Genomic DNA, 26495 nt, shown 5'->3' with positions numbered 1-26495 from the left:
CCCCCCAAACAGGTTAACAAAGAATTGTGATGTAGTCGATAAGTCTTTCTACAGAGGTGGGTACAAGATGAGGCATTCAGGGGAGGTTCTCATGTCAGGGAACATGCGTGATGTGCGAAGTGACTCTCGAGGAGAGATGAGGAGGAGCCTGTCTTTTAGTCAGATGGTGGAAGGAAATTTCAGACAGGAAGAAAAACTTGCTCATTAGGCTGAGGTTCAAAAATCAATATGATGAAGGCATAGGGTTAAGTGGAAAAGTTAATTGGGTGGGAATCTAGGCTGGAGAGGAGGCCGGGCCAGGTCATGGAGAGCCTTGTATGCCATAGAAAAGATCTTGGACCATAACATGCTGGTAATGAGGTGTCCTTGTAACAGAGCCCATTTTAATCATCATTAACAGAGAATCTTTGCCTTTATCACACATTTTCTTTATATTTATTCCAGGGGCAGATTTATTGAAACTAACTAGAGATGATGTGATCCAAATCTGTGGCCCTGCAGATGGAATCAGACTTTTTAATGCATTAAAAGGCCGGTATGTAATTAGTGTCAAAATATTGGTGAGGCTGGATTTCAAATGGATTTGGATTCAGGGAGTCTTCAAAATACTGTTTGCACAGCTAAATACATTTCTTCAGTGCCAGCTACGTATCAAATAAAGAGAAAAAAATATCCTTTCTTACACTTGATCCATGAAATTCCTCCATAATATCCTACTTTCCATTCCCAGGTAGTTTTTTCATTCCACAAATATTCAGTGAGTCTCTGTCATGAGCAAGGTACTATTCTAGGCTCTGAGGACACCAGTCATAAGGATTGGCGAGCAAAAGAGAGAAGGTATGCAATATCATGGAGTTTCCTTTCAATGAGGAAAGAGATAAAGATATAAACAAATGAATATTCTGGATAGTGATAAGTGCTTTGAAGGAAAACAAAACAAAATTAAGCAAAAACAAGATATGGGCTAGAGAGTATACCCAGAGTACAGTCAAGAGAGGCTATTTAAGCTGAGTTATAAGAAGGATGAAGCTATGGGGTCATTTGAGAAAGGAATGTTCTAGGCAGAAGGAACAGCAGGTGCAAAGGCCCTGTTAGTTTTAACTGAGAAGAGCTTGGGTAGAAATTACCTAAGTGTCCACTTGCAAATATTAGTTGTGACACAGAGTAATTTGTAGTCTTTCCCCTTTTGAGATTTACAGTTTCAGATAAATAATATTGATGTAGAAAGCATACAGGTCACAAACCATGGTGTTTTCAATTGCCTCCTGTGCACGTGAAAGCTAGACAATGAATAAAAAAGACTGAAGAAGAATTGACGCCTTTGAATTATGGTGTTGGAGAAGAATATTGAATATACCATGGACTGCCAAAAGAATGAACAAATCTGTCTTGGAAGAAGTACAACGAGGATGCTCCTTGGAAGCAAGGATGGCGAGACTACGTCTCACATACTTTGGACATGTTGTCAGGAGGAATCAGTCCCTGGAGAAGGATATCATGCCTGGTAAAATAGACAGTCGGCGAAAAAGAGGAAGACTCTCAATGAGATGGATTGACACAGTGGCTGCAACAGTGGGATTAAGCGTAATGATTATGACAATGACTCAGGACTGGGCAACGTTTCATTCTATTGTGCATAGGGTTGCTGTGAGTCAGAATTGACTCGACGGCATCTAATAACAACAACAACAACCCTCACGGTGGAGTCAGGGAGGGCTTGCCTGAGAAGTGAACGCCAAGCTGAGATCTGAATCTGCACATTCAGGGTGGTGGCTCAGCGCACGGCCTCTCTCTCTGTGTATATCACTGTTTTGTTGAAATCTCCCCATCACTCCAGTCCCATCTCCACTGTCACTGTTGTGTGAGAGCCTTACTGACCTTTCAGTTAGACGTGACCTATTTGTCCTTTGAGCCCCAGTGGATGTATATTCTCTTATTCTGTTTTGTAATCCACTTACCTCCTCACTCCCTCACCCTCCCAGAAGATATAAACTATCTCATCTTTCCATTAAATGTCTAGGACCCTACCTTATTGTCTTGCAAAAAAAAAAAGCATACAGGTCAATAGCAACAGAACCAAATCAGTGACTAAATAATAAAACAGATGGATAAGTATTCGTGTTTGTGTACCTCACAAGGGATATTAAATCAATAGGGCTGTAATCTCAGAAACTTTTAAGGAAAGGTGAAATTCACAGGTTGGTGACTTGGGAAAAAAGAATCTTTTTTAGGGTATCATCTGAAGAATATTTAATAGAAAGGAATACAATGATCAGATCAAGAGGTAACTGAATACCCTTGCCTAAGAAGAATAGAAAGAGGGCTTAGGCTACTTAGAAAAAGGTAATGAGGGACATAGATACCGCATGTACTTATTGGAGTTTTTAAGTAAAAGTTATCTGTCTTGAACCTGACCAATGGAGCAGTGCTCACAGATTTTGAATATTTCTAACCTTTACACCAAAGGTCACAAACTCAAATGACTACAGAGGTCCCATAGGTAATGTAACGGAGGGACGGCCGAGACTGGGCTGTACTGAAGAAAGCACGCACCAGATGAGGAGGGCAGCTGACTGTTCTTGTGTGAAGATGAGAGCCTCGAATTGCCAGCCTGATTTTTCAAGAAAAGCCAAAACTTCAGCTTATATGATGTCTCCAGTTGGAACTAATTCAGCTTCAAAAGAAAAAAAGAAAGGAAAAAAAAAAAACCACTGGGGAGCAAATAAAACATTGAAGAAGCTGCATCTGGCCTGTGAGCTGCCAGTTTTCAGCCACTGTTCTATACTGTTAGTCATGTAGACACACAAGTTCTCCCTTAAGTTGTGCTTCCTATGAAAACCCTAAACTGACAGGTTGTTGTTTTTTGGTTTTTGTCTTTAGCATGGTACGTCCAAGATTGACCATTTATGTTTGTCAGGAATCCTTGCAGTTGAGGGAGCAGCAGCAGCAACAACAGAAGCATGAGGATGGAGACTCAAATGGTACTTTCTTCGGTAGGTCGTTCTGGACAGACCAGGACAGACATGAAGAGAGGTGAAGAGATGTCTTAAGGGCATGTGATGGGAATTCATCAAACAGCAGATTCAGCATTTGCTAGAAGTAATGGTAATCACTAATGTTTATTGAGCTCCTAATACATGCTAAGCACTACTCTGAGCACTTCTACATGCTTTAGTTTTACAACTGCTGTCTCATTTTCGCAGTAGATTTCATTGTTATCTTCAGTGTTTAGGTGAGGAAAAGGAGGCTTAGAAATGTTAAGTTGCCTTAGATCACACAGCTAGCAAGTAGCTGAGCCAACATTTGTACACAGGCGGTCTGACTTCTTAGTCCTTCAGAAAAGTGGAAGTTCCTGACAGGTGCTTTGTAAAAGCAGAGAACCTTTGCGCTGACTGCCATTGCTCTCTCCCTTTGCAGTGTACCATGCCATCTATCTAGAAGAACTGACAGCTGTTGAACTGACTGAAAAAATTGCTCAGCTGTTCAGCATTTCCCCTCAGCAGATCGGCCAGATCTACAAACAGGGGCCGACAGGAATCCATGTGCTCATCAGTGATGAGGTAGATTTTTCAGGACCGCAACTCACCAGATGACAGTCAGTCTGTCAGGGCCCGGGATGGAGCAAGAGCAGCTCTACTGGGGCAGGATGCTCTGTCTTCTTGACCTGAAGTTTTCAAACTTTCTTGCTTGCATACCTTCTAAAATAAATTTTAAAAACTATCCCCTTGTGCAGTTTTAGGTTGACTTAAGATTTTTTGTTGTAAGTTTAAATAGTTGCAAAAGATGTCATTTCTGGGCATATCATATGACATTTACAAATGAAACAGTTACATCACTATTTTAATTGTATTCCATGAAACCTCTATACAAGCATGATTAGTGCCGTCATCCATCAAAAAACACATGACTGTGCTTTTCTTTAAGTTAGAAATTTTATATCATTCCTTTGTTTCCTTGAACTTGTATTTCCAGTTACCTCCTTCATAGAATTTTGTTAACATAGTTTTTATGCTTAACATCTTTTATTGATATCCTACCATAGTTCTTTGAAACAAAAGTTTATAAGTTGAGAAAAATTATTTCTTCCAAATAGAATTATCACTATAATTATAATTAATTAAAACAACATATGTATTACAAATTTTGACAAGGAATTATTAAACATAAAGAAAATGTATTAAAAGTACATTTATTAATGAGATGAATGGTGGTGTTCCATTCTCAGCCCCCACCCACAATTAGTTCATCTGTAGATGAATACTGTCCCTTGATTGCTAGAGAGAGAGTTCAGCATCAATTCCATCCTGTTTTCCCCCCTAGATAGAAATGATGTAGAACCCTATTTGCATAAATTGATAGATAGGAATGGATGGAGTTGTGTTATAGCACCATTGCTGGGTTTTCAAACTTCTGAGTTACATGCCAAAAATTACATCAGGATGTTATCAAAATAATTTTGAATCATCTGTAATTTGACAATTTTTGATTAGGTCACGCTTCAGTTCTGGTGCGAGGAAAGACTTGCAATCCACGTGACTCTCAAAAGGGTTTGTTACCCAGTCATTCATTAGAGTCCACATTTTTAATTATATTTTGCTACCCTAGGGCAGAGCACTTTAGTAAGTTCCTAGGGGGGTGAGACTCGTGCCTTTATTTTGTAAAATGGAAGAAGAGGGGTTGAGAAGGGAAAGTGGGGAAGGAAATGAAGAGGTTTTAGAGAAAACTATGTATGCAAGTTGAAGACCTGGAAATGAGTTCTATATGGGACCTATCAGTGTCCGTGTATTCCTTGGAAAGTCTTGGGATTAACCCAGGGAAATGCATACTCCAATTTTGAGACCACTGTTCTAGACCGCTCAGCTTGTAAAAATTAAAAAACCAAAACAGGTGGCAGGGGACAGGGGCAGAGAACACAAACAAAAACAGGCTTTTAAGAAGGCTTTTTAAAGTTGGGAGAAAAAACTCCTATGATTCTACAGATATTCATAAAATACTGTGTTTAGGACCAGTAAAGACTTCCATCTACACCCCCCAGATGGAGCAGTCCTCCAGAAACAGAAATGGACAGATTATTTTTCATTGAAATTTGATATCATAAAAAGTTTTTAATAATCATCAAATTTTCTTGCTTCTTTTCAGATGATACAAAACTTTCAGGAAGAAGCCTGTTTTATTCTGGACACAATGAAAGGTAATAAAATAATAAGACAAACAAATACCTTTCTCTGAGGAGTTTAAGAGCTTTTTCATAATTCTTTGAGAAGAGATAGGGAAAGTATCAACCACCAAATGAGGAAATGGAAGCTTTTTTTTGCGATTTCAGCATTGTTTTTATGTGACATTGTTTATGTTCATGGCGTGCAGCTATCACCACTATCCATTTCCAGATATTCCCTCACCATTAACAGAAGCTCAGTGTCCCCTACAGCCACGTTGTTTTTATAATATACATTTATTAAAGTATTCTCTGCTAATTAAAAGGTATGCTGCCCTTTGTCCTGCTCTGTTGTTTTTGTTTTCTCCTTCTCCCAGAAAGCTTACCGTATTTTTTTTTTCTCATTCTGTGTTTTAAGGGTAACAGAAGATCATTCTGTTTTGTTTTTGTTTTTTTACAGCGGAAGCCAATGATAGCTATCATATCATCCTGAAGTAGGAATGAGGCATTCCATACTCAGTGGCTGATGCTTCCTTCACCTCTTGGAAACTCCCCTCTCGCAGAGGGACATGAGTGGGAATCTGAAGGTCTGCAGGAACCCGACCTGTCTGACTGTGTGTCGGGGAGTCTGGGCCATGGAGGCAGCCCTCTGTGTTGGTCCAAGCTCTTGTGGCACACACAGATTACTGCTCAACATGCAGTTCTGCAGCTATTTCTTAGTTACAATTTATGGACCCTGTTGTTACTGAGTATCAGAAACGCCACATCGTTTAGAGTGTATGTATGGCATAATAATGGTGGAAATCGTGTGATGTTTAACGGAGAGATGTTAAATTTGTGATATGGAGCCATGTAATTTTTTTCTAATATAAAAATGAACATCTATATTCCTAAGACTAGATCCTCAGTCTTTTTTGCATCAAACATACAGGCATCTCCTCTTTTTGCCACAGTTGGCTCCTGAAAACCTCATCAAAGGAGAGACATGCAGAGACAGGATTTTTCTTTTTGTTCCCTGGTAATACTACTAGGAGCCCTGATGGCACAGTGGTTGAAGTGCTTGGCTGCTAACTGAAAGGTTGGCGGTTCCAACTCATTAGCTGCTCCTCAGGAGAAAGATGTGGCAGTCTGCTTCTGTAAAGATTACAACCTTGGAAATCGTAAGGGTCAGGGCAGTTCTACTCTGTCCCAGTAGGTCACTGAATCAGAATCAACTCGACAGCATTGGTTTGGGGATTTGGGTAATACTACTAATAGTAGTACTTTTTGCCAACAGTAATTGACACATAACTAATGCCAGGCAATGTGATACAGTCTTTAAATAGCTTGTCTTGTTTAATCACTTAATAACCCTCTATGAAGTAGACACTATTGTGATCCCTAACTGAAGATGAAGAAACAGAGACACACAGTGGCTCAGTAACTTGCACCATAACAGGCAGCTAGCAGGTAAAAAAAAAAAAAAAAAAAAAAATTTTTTTTTTTTTTTTTTTCCAGTGACACTCAAATCCAAACCCAGGCAATCTGGTTCGTAACCACCAGACAGTACTGCCACCCTTTATAGCCTGCGCTTGCCATCATGTATTACTGTGGCTCTTCCGGTGAATAGCACGTAATGGTGCATGAGAAGTGAAGAATCAGCCACTGCAAGAGGCAACCCATACCTAAGTAATGATGAAAAAAATCAAGACTTCCAAAAAAATGAAAACATCGATGCAGTTATCAGATTTGCAGGATTCGAGGCAGTGAAAACTAGGGATTGTCTGTAACTCCCAAAATTCACTATCCTTGAATGACTTTCTCAGACTGTTATTGAGTTAGGCTAATGTCTGCTCTCGGTTCCCTTCTCTGTGTCCTCTTCCTGTAGGGAGTTCTTTTACTCATATAGGACTCATGTGTAAGCTTCCCAAGAAATTCATTCCCATCTCATTCACACTCTGTGTTTTTGTTCTTCCTTAAAAATGGTTGTATGCCTGTGTGTGTGTGTGTGTGTGTGTGTGTGTGTGTGTGTGTGTGTGTAAGACCATGGGTCTTCTTTTTCACATGTAACGTTTTATCCAGATTATGTTGACGTGAAAAAAGATAATGTTCTAAGATTCTGTATTGGCTTTGAAGTTTTTTGTGTGTGTGTTTTTAAAGCATTTGATAAAGCTTAAATGTTTTTATACAGAGATTTTTGTTCATTAAAATCAACCTGCAACATGACCTAATTCCTCTTGGTTTTAAACAAATTGAAAACCTTGAAACCAGAAAATTAAACAAGTCAATGATTATTTAAAAATGACTTGGGCAACTTGACATATTAGGCTGAAATACTTTTCCAGTGAATGATTACTAGATGTCCCCATCTGGGGGGGACATTTCCCAGTTGTATTATGTTCCTAGGACTGACTCAGTCCTAGGCTGACTTCCTAAAGAAGACAGGTCTCCCCTCAGCAGGCTGCTATTGTTTGGTTTTTTTTTTTTTTTTAGATTGGGAAGGTTGGACTAGATGACTTTTAAAGTCTTTTCCAAATCTGTGAACCTGTGACTCTTGCTTAATGCAAATGATACATGGAATTCTACTCATATATCATGTAATGACTTAATAGTTAAGAGGGAGTTATTGGGGGAAAAATGGGGCAGGGGTGTTATTGCAGGACCCTAAGGACCGAGCACTAGTCACTACATGAAATGTAGCTATTTAGTAATTTTGTTTTACCCAATATTATTGCCCAATAAGAATGTCTGCTCACATAAATGATTTAAGAAGCTATTGAAAGGAGAGAAATGGGAGTTGGTCGCATTGGCTGGAAACAGATTACAGTATACAAATAAAAGACAACCAGATCTGTGAAAGAACTAAGAAAGAGAGGTCCACGTAAGGGGCAGATGATGCTCTGATTCCTAGAAGCCAGGCACCTGCAGGCACTGAGTGTGTTTTAGGGGCAGAGCATGATCATGACTCTCACCACAGTGAGCTGGAGGGGCACATGGCCTCTGGAGGCATCAGGAAACCTGAGGTGTGTGAAAAAAGCTTAGAATAAGGGGACCATACATTTCTGATTGATACTTACTGGAGTGCTCTCAAAACCCTTTGTTATCCCCAAGTACTCCAATGAAGTATTTTTAGGGTTGCTGCAGAGATTTGGACTGTCTTGCAAACCAACATAAAAGATCAAATGATGCTTCTGCATTCAGTTCTGAAAGTAACACCAATTTGGAGTACAAATATTTGAAGTCGGGGCCAAGCTCTTCCCTCTTCACGGTAGTTTTTTTCTCTGGCCACTGCCTAACAATTCCACATGATTTGGTACTGGAGAGCTGAAATTGAAGAGCCATTTTATCGTTATACTGAAACCTTTGTTAGCCTGCTTCCTCAGCCATGGATGGTTTCACTGTAGGAATGTAATCTGTTACCGCCCCTACTGGTCTGTTTCAAGAACTCCAATCTCAACTGGAACTGCACAGATGCCCCACCTGGCTGCATTGTTTATATACTAATTCATGTAGAATAGGAGCCCTAGTGGCGCCGTGATTAAGAGCTTGGCTGCTAACCAAAAGGTTGGCAGTTCGAATCCACCAGCAGTTCCTTGGAAACCCTAGGGGCAGTTTTACTCTGCCCTATAGGGTCGCTATGAGTCAGAGTCGGCTAGATGGCAGTGGTTTGGTTTGGGTGTGGTTCAAGTAGAATAATCATGCATCATTTTCCTGCTTCTGTAAATGCTCTATTTTCTGAGTAGTGGGGTAAGGCTTTTTTTTGCTAAAATAGTTTGTGATTAAGGTTTGTTTCATTATATCAATTGTAAGGCTTAAATGAGGAAGAACACTGCAAACTGGAATGAGCTGGAAAAGATGCTCCATGCGACTTGAAATTCATGCCATCAGCACCTGTTTTTTCTACATTATTAATCCTTTATTTCTCCTTCTTGCTTCTTTTAATGATCATGTATTTTACCTTTGACCTTGAACTTCCATCCATTTCCACTTCTTCCCTATTCTTTCTACCTCTTTCCTTCTCACTTCTAGATCTGTGTTGTTGCCTGTGAACATAGATCTAAGGTATTGTAGTCAATAATGTTACCTTAACAATTGCAACTACATCTAGCATTTCCATTCTCAAATCCAGATTTAAAATTGTATATGACTTAAATTTTTCAATTGGATTCATGTCAGTTATAAGGGAACTTGCTATTTAAAATAATGTTATTGTGTCTCCATTTTGTACTGTATGGAATCTTTTGGAACATGACTAATAACTGGTTTATGTGAATGTATATTTTCATATATTAGATTTGCTCAAGTTGAGGTACACGTTCCTCATTTTAATCACAGCAGATTCCTGTTTTCTTCTTGAGCTCTGCTTGATTTTTCATTAAGGATTTAACCTTGCTTCAGGTTTTTATTCACCTTGTTGAGTTTATTAAGTTTGCCCTCTCTAAACTCATCCCTGCATTTCACCCCCTTAGACCTGATGGCTATTTTGCTATTGAAATAGGTTCTGTGTGTTTGTGTATATTGTGTACATATAGAGATAAATTTGTGCATGTCCTTTTTAAGACCTTCCTTGATTCCACTCAAATAGCTTTTTTGTTGTTTGTGTCATGGGGCCATCTTTTTTCCAGATTTGCACATACTGGTCTCTTTCTCTTAGTGTAGAATTAGGAAAAGTAACATACAACTTCAGGGATAAATCTACAGGTTCCATATCAGAAAAGCAAATAGAATTGCTTAGAATTTCATCTTAATTCTTTTTTCTGTAAGAAGATCGGCACATAATACCCCCTCTCTCCTATTTATTTGCACCTTTCTGGAGAATGTATCCTTGTTTATCTTTTGGTGGTTAAGGGGGGGTAGTTGATACAGTGTACACTTTTTGGTCAGAGAGCCCTGCATTCAAATCCCAGATCTTGCTCTTTCTGGACATGACCTTGGAGAAAATAATCTCTGAGGCCTCAACTTTCTTATCTTAAAAAAAAAAAAGGAAAGATAATATTCAATTCATAGGGTTGTTGGGGTTAAGAGGGATGGTATGTGTTAAACACAGTTTAGCGCCTAACACCCATTCAGTTGTTCAGTAAACTCAGGATGCTGTTAACAGAGCACCTCCACGTGTAGACGTAACTGCAAGACTGATGTGTAAACACTGCCCAGGACATGAAATCTGACCTTTGGTTTTCATCTGTGGCAGCTGTTTGCAGTGCCTATTCTTTGTCCTATGTTTTTGTCTCCTATTCTGCTTTGACTTCTTTGCCCCCAAAACAAACCATCCATCCGTGATTTTTGTATTCTAAGCTGGTCCACACATATGTTGCAATGTGGTCTGGGACAAGCAGTAACATTTGGAATTGGATATCCAATGTTGTAATTATTAATGTTAATATTACTAGCATTTCTTCTCACTTTTCTTTGTAGTTTGTATTCTACTGCACTAAAGCTTCCTGGACACTTGCTGCCTGACACTTGCCTTCCATAGGCTCTGCTTAGGCTGGAGCACAATTGTAGTTATTATGGGCAAACCGTCAACACTGTAGTAACTTCCCTAGTGATCCTATCATGCCAACAAAATATGGTGAATAAGTGACTCTATGATAAATTGTTGTGATGTCTGTTAAAAGTCCAAGTATCACAGCCATGTAGTTTCAACATTTCTGTTACTCTCAGATCTTTTTACTGATTCAGAGCTTGTTGCCAAATTGGATTCTGCTGTCTTCTCAAAGGATGTGCTAACCTTGGTTTGGCTATTTTCTAGTTTGGTGGCATTAACCAACAAAGCTTTGGCACTGGGGCCAGTGGTGCCCTAATTTCCATGACTCTGGGTGTTTAGGCATTTGAGACACATCCTTAGCCCACTAACCATAGCCTGTAGGGTGATTCTACAGAGTGGTCAGGGGCCTTCTCTTCCTTTTTGCCTTTTATCTGTCCAGGAAAAACAAAATCATGAATAGAACCTCTTGAACATCTGAATAGAAAACTTAGGATAAAAACAGCTAACATTTACATAGTACTAAACATTTTATAAGATGTTAACTACTTAATATTTACAAAACCCCATGAGATACAAACTATTATGTCCGTTTTACAGATCAGGAAGTTAAGGTACCGAGAAGTTATGGACTTTGCCCAAGGTCACACTGCTAGTAAGTGGAGCAGTTGAGGTTTATAATCAAGCAGTCTGGCTCCAGGGTCCATGCTCTCGATCATGAGCTCTTACCACCCCTAGATCTTAGAAGATAAGGAGATCATCAGCACAATGTACCTTAAGGATTACTTTCTGTCATCTGCTGCTTTTGCATTTTGCAGTGTTGTATCCTAGCCTCTTGGAGTCTCTGATGTCACCTGAGGGAGAGGACTGAAATTCTTGACACTTTTTCCAAGCCATTCAACCTGTCTGAAACTAAAATGGTTTGGTAGCCAGCAGATCTGGCTCCATGGTTTCTTAGTGGCAGTGAAAAGTGCACCTGGCTTTGTAACAAGCCTAACCTGAGTTCAAATCCATCCATCCATTTATTCAGTAAATATGTTCTGAGCTTCTAAATGCCGAATACCAGGCTCTGTACAAACCAGTTCCTTGCTGTCATGGAATTTAGTCAAGTGAGAGAAGACTGAAAAATATATGTCAAATGGTAAATGCTAAGAAGAAATATAAGGCAAGGAGATAGAGACAGGGGAAGCACCATTTTAGAAAATGTGGTTAGGGAAGGTCTGTCGCTGAAAACGAACATTTGAGAAGATATTAAGTGAAGGAGTATGTGGTTAAAAGGTTAGCAGGTGGAAAAATGGAACTGCAAGGAGGTCTGTGAGCCAGTGGAACTGAAGCAGAGTACAAAAAAACAAACCAAACCCATTGCTGACGAGATTTCGACTCAGAGTGACCCTATAGGACAGAGTAGAACTTCCCCTAGGGTTTCCAAGGAGCGGGTGGTGGATTCGAAGTGCCGACCTTTTGGTTAGCAGCCGAGCTCTTAACCACTGCACCACCAGGGCTCCTAAGCAGAGTATGGAAGCAGAAAAATAGAAGGAAACAAGATGATAGATAGGATGGCAGGATAGCGAAGAGAGGATGCATCTAGATCCTTTAGGACTTTATAGGTGAAGGAAGATATATACTACTATTCTGAGTAGGTAAGAAACCAAGGTTGCATGGCCTTGGCTAATCTCATAAAACTTCTGACTTCTGAGTCTTCTTCCCCATCTTAAAAATGTGTTGCAAAAAAAAGGGTGGGGGGAGGGGGGGCTTGCAAAGTTGTTAAGATCAGACATAATGTTAAAAAAAAAAAGGATTAAAGGAAAACATCTAAATCAATCCATCATATAAGTAGACAACTAAATAATAGTTGCTTGTTCGTTTTTCTCTATACCTTGCGCAGGTAGCAGCAAGTCAGGCTGCTGAAGACTAAGAATCCATGAGCTAGGAGAAGGGGGGATCGTGCTCCTTAGGCATGGGAGTGTGGCTCCATGTCCTGGAAACAGAAAAATGGGAGCGCTGGAGAATTTGTTTAGTCACTGAAGATCTGTCGCTGAGGGTCTCTCTTCCCCTTCAAAGGGCTGCAGCAGCCCCAAACTCGCTTTCCCAAGGTCGGCTGCAGCGGAGACTCCGCCTCCTGAGCCAGTTCGCCGGCCGAGCCTCGGCTTTGCGCCCCTGGCCGCCTCCAATTCCCGGCATGCCGCTGGACGTGGGGTTGGCACGTAGACTCCATTTCCCAGCCTGCCTCGGGGCTCGGCCAGGACGTGCCGGCGCCTATAAGAGTCGGAGCGCTGCGACCGGAGCCTATTGTTAGCCGGAGCCGGGGCGGTTCTGGGCGGCTGCTGCCAGGGGCACCCGAGTTGCCGGAGCCGCCCGCCCCCCGCCGCCTGCCGGCCGGCCTGCCCACCCGCCCTCCTTCCCCGCCCCGCCGCCCTGGGAGCTCCCCGACCATCGCCGCGGGGCCCGGGATTCGCTCTCTCCTCCCTCGTTTTCACCCGGGCTTGGGCGGCGGCGGCAGCGGGGGCGGCAGAGACCGTCACGGGAGGAGGCAGCCGCGGCGGGGCCGGTAATGGGCCTGGGGGTGCGGGGCGGAGGGTGCCGCCTCGTCCTTTTTCGGGATCGGCCCTCGGGCGGCTGTGGAGGAGTGGTCAAGCCTCGAGCCGTGCGGATGGAGGGGTCAGAAATGAGGGAGGATCGGACGGGAGCGGTCGGGGGGCGGGGAGCGAGGGCGCCGCTGGGAAGGAAGAGCTGGGAAGAGGCGTGGGAGCAGGGGGCACCGAGGACGCCGGCCGGGGCTGCGGGGGCAGCTCGGGGAAGGAGATGGGCGGCTCGGAAGTCGGCGGGATTGCGGGAGAGGGTTGTTGGGAATGGAATGGAGATGGTGTAGGATGGAGGGAAGTGAAGGAAAGGGAGGGGGAATAGAGGAAAATGTGGGAGGAGTGGTTGGGAATTTGTGAGTAGCAGGCAGGAAGGGATGAGGAGGGCTGGGTCGGGGCTGCAGACGATTGGAATGAGCGGGAAGGTTAGCAGGAATCAGAGGGAAATGGGTTCAGACCTGAAGGTTCAGCAGGCGTGTCCATTGAGGGAAACTGATGACTTGACATGTCCCTTCAGCTGCTGATGTTTCCCATTTTTCTGGCGTTGTGTGGAAAAATGGAAGCATCATTTGCCCTGGTTGCTAGCTTGATCTTTTTTTCACAGGCCCTAACATGCAGCTCACTGCCACCCATCCCTTTTAGTGCAGTGGCCTTGATTCATCCTTTTAAAGGGGTTAGAGGGGCAGTTTGACACCACAAACCATTCTTCAGTATGAAATGTTAGAAGGTATCCCCAAGAGGCACACTGTCCCCTTGTCCTGAAGTTTTCAGTTCAAGGTAAATTCGGACTTGATTCAGATTTTCCTTTCCTGACTTTCCATCTTGCACATCTCCAATGCCAGGATGTTGGTGTGTGCCAGAGTTACAAATGACTGGATGTAATGCTTCCTGCAGCATCGTGTTCCAGTTCTCCTACAAAGATCTTGTGTCCCCCATATGAAGATGGTACAGACATGGAAAGCCAAATTCCAAACTTGTGTCAGTGAATGGGTCAAAAGAGGAATGAGGGGTGTCAATGCTTTCTTTCAATACCTGGTTTAGATAGGATGTTTTCACTTCAGTGCTTAATAAATTCATGATAGTGTGATCACAAGGACACATGGATCTATGAAATTCCTAGTATTTGAAAGTTTCAATCACAGTATCTTCTAAAAGGAGAAACAGGACAAGTCATTTTATTCAGGTTTATCATAACACGCAGCAGCCAGCCTTTTTTTCTCTAACCCAGCTACTGTGGTAGCCCTGCCGATCTTGTTAGAGATTTTGGCCCCTTGACCTTTAGCGGAAGGTTGGGTTCCAATCCAGTGGAGAGGATTTCTCCTGTGAGATGTACCTTGTTTTATTATTTTGGACTCATTTAAGAGAGAGGCCTACACTACGTAAACTTTGCACGTACATGGTGCAGTCACAGATTTTTTTCCTGGGCAGTCCCTCCTTTGCTAGTCTCACATTTGCTCTTTTTTGGTGGTTGTTAGGAATCCTCATAGGCCTGAAAAAACTTAGATCTAATACTGAAATACAGATATGCTGATAGATGTATTTCGTTGGTGCCAGCTGAATGTCTTCTATATATTTGTAGACCTGAACTGTTTCATATACCTTTGGGAAATGCTTGACTAGAAACACTTGGGAAAAGACCATGAGGCATGTAGCCAGAAAGCATCAGCTGACATTTCTTTTCACTGGCATTTAAAAGCTTTTATAAAGCTTTGCATCATTTTCTCCAAAAACATTCGTTGTTTGAGTTGGTCATTTTGACAGTTAAGTGTCAGTTATGACCTGCATTTCCAGTCTCACCTTGATTATTTCTGCATGGTTTTAAATGAGTGGAGTATAACCTAGGATAAATGTATCTGTTGAACACAGACATTGATCTTTTACAAATGAATAGTTGAGAGAGGTGAGATAACTGACTTTTGTAGTTTGAAAGGAGATTAATTGATGAAGTGCAAAGTGTGAAACTTACTCTAGTTGTTGCATTGCAAAGAAAGATCTCTTCAAGCCACAGTGGCAGTGGATGGGGTTGCTCTTCTTGGTGCCCAGCGACCATCTTTATCTTAACAGGTCAAGTTCACACCAGAGAGTTGGGCAAGGAGAGCTGGTTTGAAATTTAAAGTTACATCAGTTGTCAGGACAGAGTAGTTTTTTTTGTTTTTTTGGTTATTAATAATGGGGTTCATGTCAGAGAAAGAGATGCTAACAGATCCTGAGTAGGGTGCAGATACCTAGAACAGTGGGGTCACCTTGAAAATTTTCCTAAATGCCATCTAAGTGGAATAGTTAGATTATAGGTCAATATGCACATTTTTTACACATATAGCCATAGTTTCAGCTTATTTTCTGGCAGTTTAAGGAAAATATTTTCTCCTATATTCCACACCTTTTTTTCTTCTTTCTCACCTATCCCCATCATTGCCCAGAAGGCACTATTTCAGAAGTGAAAGTGAAGAAGACATAGAAAAAAGGGAGGAGGAGAATAGAAACAGCAGCCAGCAACCCTCGCTGCACCAGAGTACACAAAAAGTAACCCTAAGAGAAATGATAACCCCTGGGGGCAGCTGGGTTAAGACAGTGGAGAATTTTAGCAATAAAGATGATTTTGGACCAGATCCAAGCTCCTGTGGAACTTAAGGAAAAATACTCAAATGGAACTCACGTTCTTGGAAGCAGAGGGACACCTGAGCAAAGAACAAGAGTGTACATTTGCTTCTAGTCATAAGTCCCTGAGTGTTTCCAGCCTGAGGAAAAGGCCACTTCCTTAGTAGCAGCACTAACTGAAGCTCACTTAAAACTGAAGCCATGACTTGCACAAGCCATTTTTGAGAAAGCAGATTTTCAGCTCATTTTGATTTTTCATGTGGTTGATAAGGTATTTCTTAAGAAGGAAAATAGAACTTAAACCCCATGGTCAACATTATTATTATTATTTTTTAACCCAGCCACATAAATACTCAACTGTAAGTCCCCTCTCCCAATAATAGAATAAAATTAGAAATTTGTTAGTCAATAGATTATCTTTAAACTCAGTCTAAATCTTAACCCATAAAAATGCCCTTGGCTTCCTCTGTTCTTACCATGTCCTAGAAATGTGACCATGATAGCAGGATCAGTAACTTGAAGAACAGAACTGGTACTTTGGGCTTGTTTTTTAAATTTAATTACAATTTTTATCCAATACTCGATTATTTTTTTTCCTCCCTGACCAAATTTATTTCAGGAATGTGCTTGCCTGAGACCTATGAAGCCTGATGTTTCTTAGGTACATTTTGTTACTTGAATGCAGAATTTGATGGGATCTGGATAGACAGATTTGCATAGGAAATATCTTCTCCAAAGTACTTATTAGGTCTGGTTGACTACGTAGAGCTGATCCAAGAGCAGGCCAATCGCTTCCAAGAAACACAGTCGAGAACAGCTCTGTAGCAGGCAGCTCTTGACACCACAGTGTATTCTGGTTAGCTGCTTTGCAGTAATGCAGCCCTGTCTTTCTGGGCAGTGTTGTTATTCCTCCTGCATAATTAGCAACTAGTGAGGTCATAGTCTGGGGAGATTCTGGCATTACTGAGGCAAAGCAAGGGAGGCTTCATACCTCATCACACGTGGCTCAAGCTCTAACAGCATTTCTGCAGAGTAGATTCATGTCCTTCCAGAACTTAAGTCCAAAGATGGAGAAGGAAAAAGATTTGTACCTTGGAAGTGGACTATCTCAAGACTCCTTGGTTGTGTTGAAAAAACTGTCTGCCATATTGATGTAATCAGAGTAAATTGTCACTTTTGCTATTTATTTTGCTGCTGCTTTTCAGAGGGCAAAGATTGTAAAGCTACCTTTTTATTGCAAAAAGGATGATGCTAGATCAGATGAGCCCTATTTTATGGAGTGGTGTGAGATTGGGAAGGATCGTGAGTTTTGAAACCAGTGCAGATTCGAATCTTCCATCCGTTCTGTAGTATCAAACTTGACGTTTTTAGGAGCCTGATGAGACACTTCATACTTGTGAAGGTCTGGTTAAAGGGCTTTCCTGGCTGCCAACGTCCTTAGAAATTCTAAAGTCGCATTTCCTGAGGTGTGTTCCAAGGATCACTTGCCCCCTAAGATACACTGGAAACAAAGGGTTCCATAATAACTGCATTCTGTGTTTTCTCCCACCCGTCACCATGTTCATTAGCATCTTTAAAGACTCTTAAAATTCTGCCTTAACAGTTTTCTAAACTGTTTTGACACAGCTGTCCTATTTCCATGTAAAAACTATTAATATCCTTGGAACTAGTGTATTTAAGGTATACACTTTGGGAAATGCCAGGCTACATTATCACTAGGAAAAATAATTGGGTCTAGTCTAGGTTTAGGCAAAGCCTAATTCTGCCTTGGATCCCCAGTCCCTCCTGCCGGTCCCTTGGAGAGACCTGGGTGATCAGAAGAGCAGCTACTATTACCCCTGTGCTAATGAATCCACTCGACAGCAGTGGGTTTTGTTTTGTTTTTTGGTTAATGAAGCCTAGAGCCCAGCTGGCTTAGAACCAAAGGCCTTAACTCCACTGGGAAAGGTGGTGTTGCCACTCACCTCATTATCATAAGAGTGACTGAAGACTGGAGGGGCTGAGGGGAAACAAAAGGTGGGAGAATGTTGGCGGGAAGCAATAGAGAAATGACCTAGTCTCGAGACACCAGCCATCATTCATTGCTAGCTCAGGTGCTTGCTTTCTTCAGTTAGAGTGTCTGTGTAGACTTGGCAGGGGCTGGTCTTAGGACAAGAATGCTGATTCCTCTTCTCCCCTGGGCAGAATCCTAATGCGCCTGGCTAGCTGGTGGTGAGCAGGGGTTTTGGAGCCAACGTGTTGGGCTCCCCGAGGAAACCCCTTTGAAGCCAATGGATGCATTCACGGGCTCAGGTCTCAAGAGGAAGTTTGATGATGTGGATGTGGGTTCATCCGTTTCCAACTCAGATGATGAGATCTCCAGCAGTGACAGTGCTGACAGCTGCGACAGCCTCAATCCTCCGACAACTGCCAGCTTCACACGTGAGTGAGCTGCTCCCTTCCTCCCTTCCTCCCTGTGCCCAAGCATCAGAGCCCAGGTTGCAACTCTGGAGATAGCTTCTTCTGCCCAGCTGGGGGATTTGGCTTTAATCATAATCTTTCCTACTCTTAGCACAACCTTGTTCTTTGGAAGACTTTGTTGCTCTGATATCAAGGCTTAAGTCCATTTATTCTAGCTGATTTTACTTGTGCAGAATGAGTTGAATTATGTTGAAGAAGAAGGTGTTTGGTACTCTACTTTTTCCAACCAGAGTCCCAGAAAATTGTAGCTCTAGCAGGACATAAATGCTTACTCCCTGGACAACTGGAGTCTGGGATAAATCCAAACTTATTAATTCTTATGGGCCAATTAGTTCTTGGAAAGAACATCTGATACTATGGGTCAGGGGTTGTCCATGGGCCAAATCTGGCCTGTGGCCTGTTTTTGTAAATAAAGTTTTATTGGAACAGGGCCACGTTCATTTGTTTACATATTGTCTATGATTGCTTTCGCACTACATGATAGAGTAGGTACAACAGAGACCTATGGCCTGCAAAACCTAAAATATTTACTACCTGGCCCTTTACAAAAAAAGTTTGCTGACCCCAGCTATGGATCAATACTGTCCAGTAGAATTTTCTGTTACGATAGAAATGTTCTGTATCTACACTGTCCAGTACTGTAGCCACTAGTCATATGTGGCTGTCGAGCATTTGAAATGTGGTTAGGATGAGTGAAGAACTGAATTTTTATTTCATTTTAATTAATATAAATTTAAATTGCTACATGTGGTTAGCAGCTGCTGTATTGGACAGTGTAGCTATAGATTGTTATATCCTGAAAAGATTACTTAGAGCTCCTCTTCCCAGCTGATGTCTAAAAATAGATTTTGTGGTCATCTGCTTAGGTAAAGTCAGTCTAGAGGCAGTGGTTTGGACCAGATTTTCAAGGTCCCTTCCAACTGTGCATTTATGATTTGAAAATAAGAAAGGTCTCTAGGAACAGGGAGCCCATTTGGAACAGAAGAGTTGGGAATCTAGGTGGATGAGAAAGAGCGAGGTTCCCAATCAGTCCATCTCTGGGTTAATAACACTGCCCTGTGCTCCTTCTCAGCCACATCCATCCTGAAGCGGCAGAAGCAGCTGCGGCGGAAGAATGTGCGCTTTGACCAGGTGACTGTATACTACTTTGCCCGGCGCCAGGGTTTCACCAGTGTGCCCAGCCAGGGTGGCAGCTCTCTGGGCATGGCTCAGCGTCATAACTCTGTACGCAGCTACACGCTCTGTGAGTTTGCCCAAGAGCAGGAGGTGAACCATCGGGAGATTCTTCGTGAGCACCTGAAGGAGGAGAAACTCCATGCCAAGAAGATGAAGGTGCCTAAGGGTTCTAGGATCGGGTGCTTCTCCTGTGCCAAGATGAAGTGGGAAACTATCTAGGTCTATTGTTGTTTTTTTTTCTAACTGTGGTAAATGTATAGGTAACAAAACATCTGCCGATTCAACAATCTTCACGTTAGGTCCATTGATTCTTGGTCTTAGGGTTTGCTTGGCACGTAGAGATTCCTATTGAGACTCCAAATCTTTCTAATGAGGACTCTCAGATTTGCAATCAGATCCCAGTCTGAGGCTTTTTCTTAAATTTAAGATGCGAATACCTGGAGGCGTGCAAGTCTGCCACCCCTGGAGCCTGAGGAAGCAGGGTTTCACTTACTTGTCAAATGACTGTCCACTGCCCTGATGAATGAAACAGGTTTTGGATCTTTTACTTTCTCTGAAGGAGTCCTTGGATTTCTATAACCTGTTGCTCCTAGGTCATAGTTTTCTAGATGTGACAGCAGCTTACCAGATCATTACTTAGAATTGTATGGTACTCTGCCTTCATCTGGTACAGCACCAGCTTGAAGAGTTTAGGAGGTGAAACGGGCAGGGAGAAGACCATCTCAGGTGAGTCTTTATAGCCACCCATTCACTATTGTACCACTGTTTGGTGCTCCACAGCCATAGTTTCCACCAGTCCTCAAAAATTTCCCCCAGAGTTTTTGTTTCCACATTTCGAGAGCGCTGCTTTAGGCCTGGCCGAGTTTCTTTTGGGCCCAATATATGCTGGCCCATATGAAAAGAGGTGGCTGCATTATATCCAGTGTCTTGGGTGAAATCCTATTAAAACATACCCGAATGTCATAGGGTTAGAGAAGTAGAGGCAGAGGATGTAGGCTGACCAGATCTTATTCCTTTCTCCCTTTGAGAATTCTGTGTTCCCTCAGCCTACTCCTAAAGCCTTACACCTGTTTTTCTAACTAGGATGACATTCAAACTTCTCTTCCTTCTGTCTGAAGAATTCCATCACTGACCCCCATCACCTTCCTGCTGCTATGGCAACAGCTGGGCAGATAAGCTGGGCAATGGAGGCTTTCTTCCCTCTCCTGAAAAGGAACCTCTCATCTCCTAAATCTTGTAGAGGACTGACCTGTCAAAACAGGAGACTGTCCTGTTCTGTGGCCCCCATTGTAGGAGTTCTAGGTGCAAAGCCAGGCAAACCCAAGACTGCGTTACAGGATTCCTATTTTAGCAGATTTAGTGAGCAGTAGGAGTGGTGGCATTTTAGACATATTTATATGTCGAGAAAACCCTTACTTTGCTCTTCCCCCTCAGGCCCAGTTTACTCTTTTCTTAGAAATTTTTCCTATCTTAAGCATTCCGTAGAGGAGGCTTGTTATTATTGTTAGTTGCCAATCCTGACTCATGGCAATCCCGTGTGTGCAGAGTAGAACTGCTCTCTAGGGTTTTCAAGGCTGTGGCCTTTTGGAAGCAGATTGCCAGGCCTTATGTCCCAGGCGCCTCTGGATTGGTTTGAACCGCTAACCTTTCAGTTAGTAGTTCTATGCTTAACTGTTTCCGCCACCCAGGGACTCCTAGAGGGGAGGCAGTTGGTCTCAAAAACATATATTTGGCATTCGGTTTCAGAAATATATATTTGGCATCTCTCATATGCCATCTAATGCTTGCTTTCCTTTTGGGCTGCCATTACCAATAGCTCTTTGGTGCTTTGCAACTAATATTGTATTTTTTATATTTTGGCCTTTTACTCACATAGAATTCGTTATTATGAATGGTGTGAATTGGGAATTTAACTGTATTTCTTTTCAAAGAATATCCAATTGTCCCAACACCATTTAATGGCTGGGAGACTCTTCCCGCAGTGATTTAAAAGGCCTGCTCTATCAAGATGTGTTGAATTCTCGTATATACATGAGTTGTTTTCTGTTGCATCTCTGGTCTCTCTCCTTTAAGAGGATAGGAGGAGGGAGGGTGATTAGGACGCCAACACTGGTGACGTGTAGACAGGAACAACCCCAAGGTCTACGGAAAGGCCCCTGGTACTTGGCCTAACAGGTACAGATAAGGGAACCCCAGAAACTCCATTTCACTTCTCTCATTTCTCCACCACCTGCCCTGCCCTGGCCCCCCAAAAAAACCCCAAACTAAAACCTGGTGTGCAGCTTCTCATGCAGGTTATTGCATCACATCTCTCCCCGTGCTCCTTCACCAGCACTACTCTGTGGTTCTGATGACAGAAACCAAAACCTCCGTTACTGGCTTGCACACTGTTAGCAGCTTCCAGAGCCCCAGGGATTATGAGGCCTCATTTTCTTTCCTCGAATTCTCCTGTGAGTTTTCAACTATTCAGCCACAGATTCTCTTCAACCTGTCTTTCCATTAAGACTGCCTTTCCTGGCTCTCTAGCCGTCTTAGAACCCAGATTTTTGCTTGTAAATAGTATGTATACTCAGTGTTATATATACCACTGTACCTCAGATACAGCTTTTCTTTGGAATCAAGTTAAAAAAGGATTGGAAAGAAGGAATACATTTCTTCTGGGGCCCTGGGTTAGAAGCAAGGGCTTTGATTGCTGTTAATAATTGGCTTATTTTTCCTCCTCCCAGTAAAACGAGGCTTCTCTGTGTATGCACAGGTAATTGTTCACGCTGTGGGGATTCGGGTTCATTGAAGACCTGGTGTCCTTGTTCTATACTTTAATGTGCCATTTTTCCCAGAAGGTGGTTTTGGGTTCAATGAGAGTACAAGTTAAAGGGTGTTTTGCAAGGTTATCTTGTATAAAAACCCTTTAACTTGCATCCAAGGAATATCCAGCCACTGATAGACCTCTTCGTCTGTGTTAAGAGGGCAAGGGAGCCTAAGATAAGGGAAATGGCTCTGGAAATGAGTCCAAATCTGGATGGGAAGATGAAGCAGGGGTTTGAGAAACTTGCACCCAAAGTTTGATGTCCTTTGTGTTGATGCGGTAGTATTAAAGAGTTACATCAGGCTTTCTGTTTTGGGCTTTATGCTGTTGACTTTTACAGTATACAGTACGTTACATGTATGTGTGGCTATTTAATTAAACTTAAGTAAAATTTAAAACTCTGTCCCTCAATTGTACTAGCCAAATTTCAGGTAGTTAACAGTCACACGTAGCTAATGGCTACTTTATTGGACTGTGCAGACGTTTCCATCACCACAGAAAGTTCTGCTGGACAGTGCTGCTCTAGATACTCCCTGTGAAGATGCTTGTGCTGGTAATGCTCAAGAGGCTAACCTTTCCTGTCCCTTGGCAGCTGACCAAGAATGGGACAGTGGAGTCGGTGGAGGCCGATGGGCTGACCCTGGATGATGTTTCAGATGAGGATATAGATGTGGAAAACGTGGAGGTGGATGATTACTTCTTCCTGCAGCCTCTGCCCACCAAACGGCGACGGGCCCTGCTGCGGGCTTCTGGGGTCCACCGCATTGATGCTGAAGAGAAGCAAGAGCTACGAGCCATCCGCCTCTCACGGGAAGAGTGTGGTTGTGACTGTCGACTGTACTGTGACCCAGAAGCGTGTGCCTGCAGTCAGGCTGGGATTAAATGCCAGGTCAGTCCAGGTTGGCCTGAGATGGTATATCTCCACTAGTGTCAGGGGGTTGTGGTGTGCCAATGAGCATGGGAGGCTGCCCATCCAGGGATGGATTCCCCGTAACGGTGAACACTCCCCAGTTCCACAAGCCTCCTCCATCAACACAGCAAGCAAGCATTACAGGATTCTCAGGCTGTGGGGATATCTGTTATCTTAGTTGTGTTTCACACCTCAGGTGATAGGAAGCCACTGTCAGCAGATGAACTGGGATTAGTATGTTTAACGTTTAGTGGCTGTTCCTTCAATACTGACTGACTCCTTGAGGTAATGAGGTGAGTGTTCTGTCTGCAAACAATTACAGTACCACTACACCAAATTTGTAAAAGCCAAAATAGTTTTCAGGTCCTATAGTTCAGGTTCATGGAATCTCAGAGTAGTACAAACAGTTAACATGATCGGCTGCTAACTGAAACGTTGGCGGTTTGAGTTCATCCAGAGGTACCTCGGAAGAAAAGTCTGGCAGTCTACTTCCAAAAAACTGACCATTGAAAACCATATGGAGAATGGGGAAGGAACAACTCAAAAAGAGTGAGAACGGTTGCACAACTCAAAAAATGTAATCAGTGTCACTGAACTGTACATGTAGACACTTGAATTGGTGTATGTTTTCACTATGTGTATTCCCAATAACAAAATAAATTATAAAACAAAAAATTTAATAAAAACAAAATCCTATGGAGCATGGTTCTACTCTGACAAACGTAGATTGCCATGAGTCAGAACTGACAGCAACTGGTCTTTATAATTTGAATTTGTACTTGGCCTGGTAGGGGCTTAAATCCAGTGTCCTGAAAGATAGAAAGCATCTTCTCCTTGCTGGCCTTCTGACAAGTCAGTTTGGGGGAGCCATTTCAACTAGAAGCAGGAGTACCATCCTAAAGGCTGAAACTCATATACTGAGGATGTGTCTTAGAGAAGGACACTGAGTTTTGCAGGTGAATTTAGCCTAACCAGCCTTTTCTTCCTTATTTTTAGATAGGTAACAGATAGCTGTAGTCAATCTGGCCAAACAGGCTTTTCAGACTGAAGTCCCATAATGAGTCAGTCCGTTGTACACAGACCTAAGAGCTGATAGCTCTGGAGTGGGGAGTTCTGCAAGCTGACATTGTAGGAAGACATTGTGTATTTGTATATGCTTATTTGCTTACTTGGGTTTTTAATGTTTTATTTTTTGGTATGTGTGTTTTTCGTCCTTTTGGGAGTCCAAAAGGGAGATAAAGAGGTAGAAAGCATTTCCCTTCTTGATATTCCTGGTCTGTAAGCTAATTATCTTGGTAACTGCTTTAGAACTAGACTGGCCTGGTCAACCCTCAGCGAGGAATAAAGCATGTTGGCTGTTTACTTTGTTTGAACCTTCACTTTAGCACCTTAGCAAGCTAAGGCAGTTTTGCTCAGTTTCCCCCAGAACGTATTGCTTTGGACTAGCATGATCTTCCAGACCCTTTCCCATGCCTGTGACTGCAGAAGGCATTAGGCTTGGGCCCCAGCCTTTTGTTCCATCTCAGTAAACCAGGTGAGTTCTGGAAAGGTCTCTGAGGTACTTAAATCAACTGTATTGTCAGCATTCAGAAAGATGGTATCTCTGGACTTTTTAACCGGAAGGGCTCTTTGATAGTTTTTGCCCACCTTTTTAGAAAAGGAAACAAAACCCTAGAAAGATAAACAGCTTTCTTGGGGATCACACTACTAATTAATAGCTGAGCTGGAATTGAAATACAAGTGGTCTAATAACTCATCTAGTGCCGTTAGCTCACACTGTATGTTTTGTTTCGAATTGGTTGCTTCTCGTAGGAAGACCTCAAGTTGCAACTGCATTTGCCAGCTCATGTCTCCTATCTCCATTGTTAGATGTGTTGGTCTCATCTTGAGTCAACTCCCTTGTCCCCTCCCTCAGGTGGATCGCATGTCCTTTCCATGTGGTTGCTCCCGGGACGGCTGTGGGAACATGGCAGGGCGCATTGAATTTAATCCAATCCGAGTCCGGACTCATTACCTGCACACCATCATGAAGCTGGAGCTAGAGAGCAAGCGGCAGGTGAGCCGCCCACCAGCCCCAGACGAGGAGCCCTCACCCACCGCCAGTTGCAGCCTGCCAGGAGCACAGGGCTCTGAAACACAGGACTTCCAGGAGTTCATTGCTGAGAACGAGACAGCAGTGATGCACCTTCAGAGTGCGGAGGAACTGGAGCGGCTCAAGGCAGAGGAAGACTCCAGTGGCTCGAGTGCCAGCCTAGACTCCAGTATAGAGAGCCTGGGGGTGTGCATCCTGGAGGAGCCCCTGGCTGTTCCCGAAGAGCTGTGCCCAGGCCTCACAGCCCCGATTCTCATCCAGGCTCAGCTGCCCCCAGGCTCCTCTGTCCTGTGTTTTGCTGAGAACTCAGACCACCCAACTGCCTCAACGGTGAACAACCCGTCCTACTTGAACAGTGGGCCCCTGGTCTATTATCAGGTGGAGCAGAGGCCAGTCTTGGGGGTGAAAGGAGAGCCTGGTACAGAAGAGGCCCCACCCTCTTTCCCCAAGGAGAAGGATCTAAGTGTCTTCTCTCTCCCTGTTACCTCACTGGTGGCTTGCAGCCCCACAGACCCAGCTGCCCTCTGTAAATCAGAGGTGGGGAAAACACCCACTCTAGAAGCGCTGTTGCCTGAAGATTGTAACCCTGAGGAGCCTGAGAATGACGACTTCCACCCCTCATGGTCCCCCTCAACCCTCCCCTTCCGTGTGGACAATGAAGAGGGCTGTGGGGTGGAGAAGACCTCCCAGCAGAGTGAGGACCGGCCCCCGGAGGACTCTGCACTAGAACTCCCTCTGACAGTGTGATGCGGAATGGAGTCTGCCTCTTACCCATTCTCTATTTATTCCCTTATTTTATCTAACGCCATTTCAAAACAAAACTGTAGAAGCAGCTGCTGCTCCCATGTTATTTTATTTGGGTCTGTGGGGAGCGGGTGGGAAAGGATTGTTTGTTACAAGTATTTTTTAAAAGGGAAACAGAACCAAGGAGACCACCCCCAGCTTTGATCTGGGTGTAGGGTCCTGGGCAGAGGAGGCTGCATAGTGCCGAATACTGAGCTTTCTGGGCCATTGGAACAAAGAACTAGGATCTCACAGGAGAAGTTGGGTAATTCAAGCAGCTATTCTTTATGTAGGGACCATAACACAAGAATTTGAACATGGCAAAGCCCCTTCTCTCCTGAGCTCCAGACAGGGTACAACCTCATTTCTCAGTTATTACTCTGCTATCCCATTTTGGTGTATCATTATAATACAATTGGAAATGACAACAAATCGAATCTGGAGATAAGGGGGTGGAAGGGTATCTGTATAA

General features: G+C 43.0%; 2 protein-coding genes across 7 annotated transcripts in view; both read left to right on the top strand.

The window, feature by feature from the left end:
* Positions 1-7435, top strand: part of TFCP2 (transcription factor CP2) — a 66851-nt gene extending 59416 nt beyond the window's left edge. The window contains exons 10-14 of one of the 4 annotated variants that reach the window (XM_049883146.1): positions 445-535; positions 2881-2993; positions 3418-3560; positions 5140-5191; positions 5616-7435. In XM_049883146.1, the coding sequence (XP_049739103.1) occupies positions 445-535; positions 2881-2993; positions 3418-3560; positions 5140-5191; positions 5616-5653 (437 nt within the window). In that variant the 3' untranslated portion in view covers positions 5654-7435. Of the gene's footprint in view, positions 1-444; positions 536-2880; positions 3106-3417; positions 3561-5139; positions 5192-5615 lie in introns of those variants that run through there. The other 3 variants (XM_049883145.1, XM_049883144.1, XR_007517206.1) reach the window with 3 other exon arrangements.
* A 5474-nt stretch (positions 7436-12909) lies between these two features.
* CSRNP2 (cysteine and serine rich nuclear protein 2) lies at positions 12910-25994 on the top strand. 3 transcript variants are annotated; one of them, XM_049883141.1, is made up of 5 exons: positions 12910-13167; positions 17981-18217; positions 19329-19588; positions 22831-23127; positions 25064-25994. In XM_049883141.1, the coding sequence occupies exons 2-5, from the start codon at positions 18067-18069 to the stop codon at positions 25985-25987; spliced, it is 1632 nt and encodes a 543-aa protein (XP_049739098.1). In that variant the 5' UTR covers positions 12910-13167; positions 17981-18066; the 3' UTR covers positions 25988-25994. The 3 variants fall into 3 exon arrangements, with proteins under 3 accessions (XP_049739098.1, XP_049739099.1, XP_049739100.1); XM_049883142.1 differs by lacking the exon at positions 12910-13167 and adding an exon at positions 13174-13277; XM_049883143.1 differs by lacking the exon at positions 12910-13167 and having other exon boundaries at positions 13542-18217.
* Positions 25995-26495: the final 501 nt, after the last annotated feature.

Source organism: Elephas maximus, chromosome 4 (genome assembly GCF_024166365.1).
Source record: "Elephas maximus indicus isolate mEleMax1 chromosome 4, mEleMax1 primary haplotype, whole genome shotgun sequence".
Classification (NCBI taxonomy): domain Eukaryota; kingdom Metazoa; phylum Chordata; class Mammalia; order Proboscidea; family Elephantidae; genus Elephas; species Elephas maximus.
The sequence above is the reverse complement of the archived record's forward strand: the minus strand, read 5'-3'. Positions and strand labels throughout refer to the sequence as shown.